General features: G+C 56.5%; 1 protein-coding gene across 1 annotated transcript; it reads left to right on the forward strand.

Moving 5' to 3' along the window:
* The first annotated feature begins 6 nt into the window (after positions 1-6).
* Positions 7-1,677, forward strand: ASCL2 (achaete-scute family bHLH transcription factor 2). Its single transcript, XM_042038636.1, has 2 exons — positions 7-759; positions 859-1,677. Exon 1 carries the CDS (start codon positions 221-223, stop codon positions 746-748), a length of 528 nt encoding a protein of 175 aa, XP_041894570.1. The 5' UTR covers positions 7-220; the 3' UTR covers positions 749-759; positions 859-1,677.
* The last annotated feature ends 640 nt before the right edge of the window (positions 1,678-2,317 follow it).

Here is a 2,317-nt window from a genome sequence, read left to right on the forward strand (position 1 = left end):
CGCGAGCCGCCGCGCGTTGATAAGGGGCCGGCCGGCGGCGGGACCCGCCGCAGAGGCGCGGAGCGGCGGCGGGAGAGCACGGGCATGGGGATCAACTGCCCCGCGCTGCCCACCCCCGCCTCCGTTGTCTCGCTTTAAATTTAGTTTTGGGTTTTTTTTTTTTTTTTTTTTTCAAGTTTTGGGGTGTGTTTTTTTTTTCCGCCGCCGTGGCCGCCCGGCGATGAACGGCGGGGCTCTGCCGCCGCTAACCCCCGCCGCACCCCGCGGCCGCCGGCGGCCCGCTTCCCCCGAGCTGCTGCGCTGCAAGCGCCGCCTGGCCTTCGCCGCCCTGCCGGGCACCGGGGCGGCGGCGGCAGCCGCCGTGGCCCGTCGGAACGAGCGGGAGCGCAACCGCGTGCGGCTCGTCAACCTGGGCTTCGCCGCCCTCCGCCAGCACGTCCCCCACGGCGCCGCCAGCAAGAAGATGAGCAAGGTGGAGACCCTCCGCTCCGCCGTCGAGTACATCCGCGCCCTGCAGCGGCTCCTCGACGAGCACGACGCCGCCGCCTCTTTCCCCGACGGCCGCGGGCGGGTGGCTGTCGGGGAAGTTGGCGGCGGCGGCGGCGGCGGCTACTCCTCCGCTTCGCCCTCCTTCGCCTCCTCCGCGCCCGGCTCACCGTGCTCCTCCGAGGAGAGCGGCTACGACGCGGCGCTCAGCCCCGAGGAGCGGGAGCTGCTGGACTTCACCAGCTGGCTGGGGAGCTACTGACCCGGCGGGAGGTGAGGGGGCAGCCGGATGGGAGGGGGCGCCGCTTGCCCCCCGGGGCTCGGGGGAGAGGGGCACGAACCCACCGGGGCTCTTCTCACGTCTCTCCGCAGCCGCGCTCAGTCCGCAGCACGTCGGCGCCCCCGGTCTCGGCGGCAGCAGCATCCCCCCGAAAGTACTGACCTCCACCCCGGCGGGGCCCCGCTGGCTGCTTTTCTCACCGGGTTCAGCCGTCGTCTTCTGGCTGTGGAAAGTGCAATGGTGTAGCTGATTGCGGGGTCCCGCTCCTTGCGCGGGGCCAGCGGCTCCGCCTGCCCGCTGCGAGCTGCCGACCCACGACGAGGATGCCCGAGCGAACCTGCTTCCCCCCGCCGCTGCTGTCTGATGTTGCTTTGGACGGGTGGAAAGGAAAAAAAAAAAAGAAATTAAAAACACTTGATGCTTCCTTGTTTCTGGAGGGGGAGGGAATTTTTTATCATGTCAGATTCTATTTTATATGTAACTTGAACTGCCTATAGGGACACTGGTGTATGAAGACTTATTTTTGTACAAGAAACCTTAGAGAAAAGGGATGAGATGGTTCTATTTTTAGCAGGTCCTATCCACTTGTTCTTGAACACTACCAGCTGGAATGTTTTGGGAACATACACGGTATAGATGAAAAGGTGTTTGTTTGGGTTTTTTTAAATTATTCTCTCCAAACACTTCAGTAAAAGACTGTAAAGTTATGTGGTGTTTTAACGTGGTGTCTGAGTTTGCCTGGTGTGAAGGTCCACCTCTCTGAAAACTGAAGTTTTATTAAAAAAAAATGTATTGAAGGCATTTTTGTATGCACTTGCTAGGATTTCTTAAGTTGTACATATGCAGTTTTTAAGAGAGTATCATATTTTATGTAAATTGACTTTATAAATAAAAATATATTTATAAATGGCTTCAGGGCTGTAAGATATGTATGTTTGCCAGAAATGTGCAAGGTTACTTAACTATTGCCTGGAGGGGTGGGAGAGGGGAGTAATGACCAATACAGCAGAGAGGCAGTTCTCCCTGGACCAGGCTTCACGTGCAGAAGGGGATAAGGAGCAGCATAGCACAATCTCCAGGCTTACTTTTTTTCCCCCATTCAAGTTTTATAAACTCAGCACTTGGAGCAGGTACTGCCGGGGTGATGTGTGGGGAGCTGCAGATGTGTGTAGGAGACAAGGCGGGTTTGGGGCTGGTAACCCCTTTCCTGAACGTGCAGAAGGTGCATTTGCAGGAGGCTGTGTTGCCCCTGCCTGGGATGATGGGAGAGTCATAGGAAGGTTAAGAGGAAGTGGGTATCTGAAGTTTGTTTGTCCTGGCAGCAGGTCTCAGGAGGTAGGTTGGGGTGCCTTTATTCAGGGGAGCAGCACCTCTGAGAACAGTGTTGTCCTTTAAAAACCACACAGACTAACCCACAGTGTCCCACCTTGTGCTACTCTAACTTGGGCTGCATGTACATAGTCTTTATCTAAAGGCAATAAGCAAATGTGAATTGCTCCATGGAAACTGTAGTCAGATATTAATAAGCTCTGTCCATTACTTTTGGGCTCA

Source organism: Corvus kubaryi, unplaced genomic scaffold (genome assembly GCF_017639235.1).
Source record: "Corvus kubaryi isolate FWS band 111438036 unplaced genomic scaffold, C.kubaryi_AGA036_p1.0 37392, whole genome shotgun sequence".
Lineage (NCBI taxonomy): Eukaryota > Metazoa > Chordata > Aves > Passeriformes > Corvidae > Corvus > Corvus kubaryi.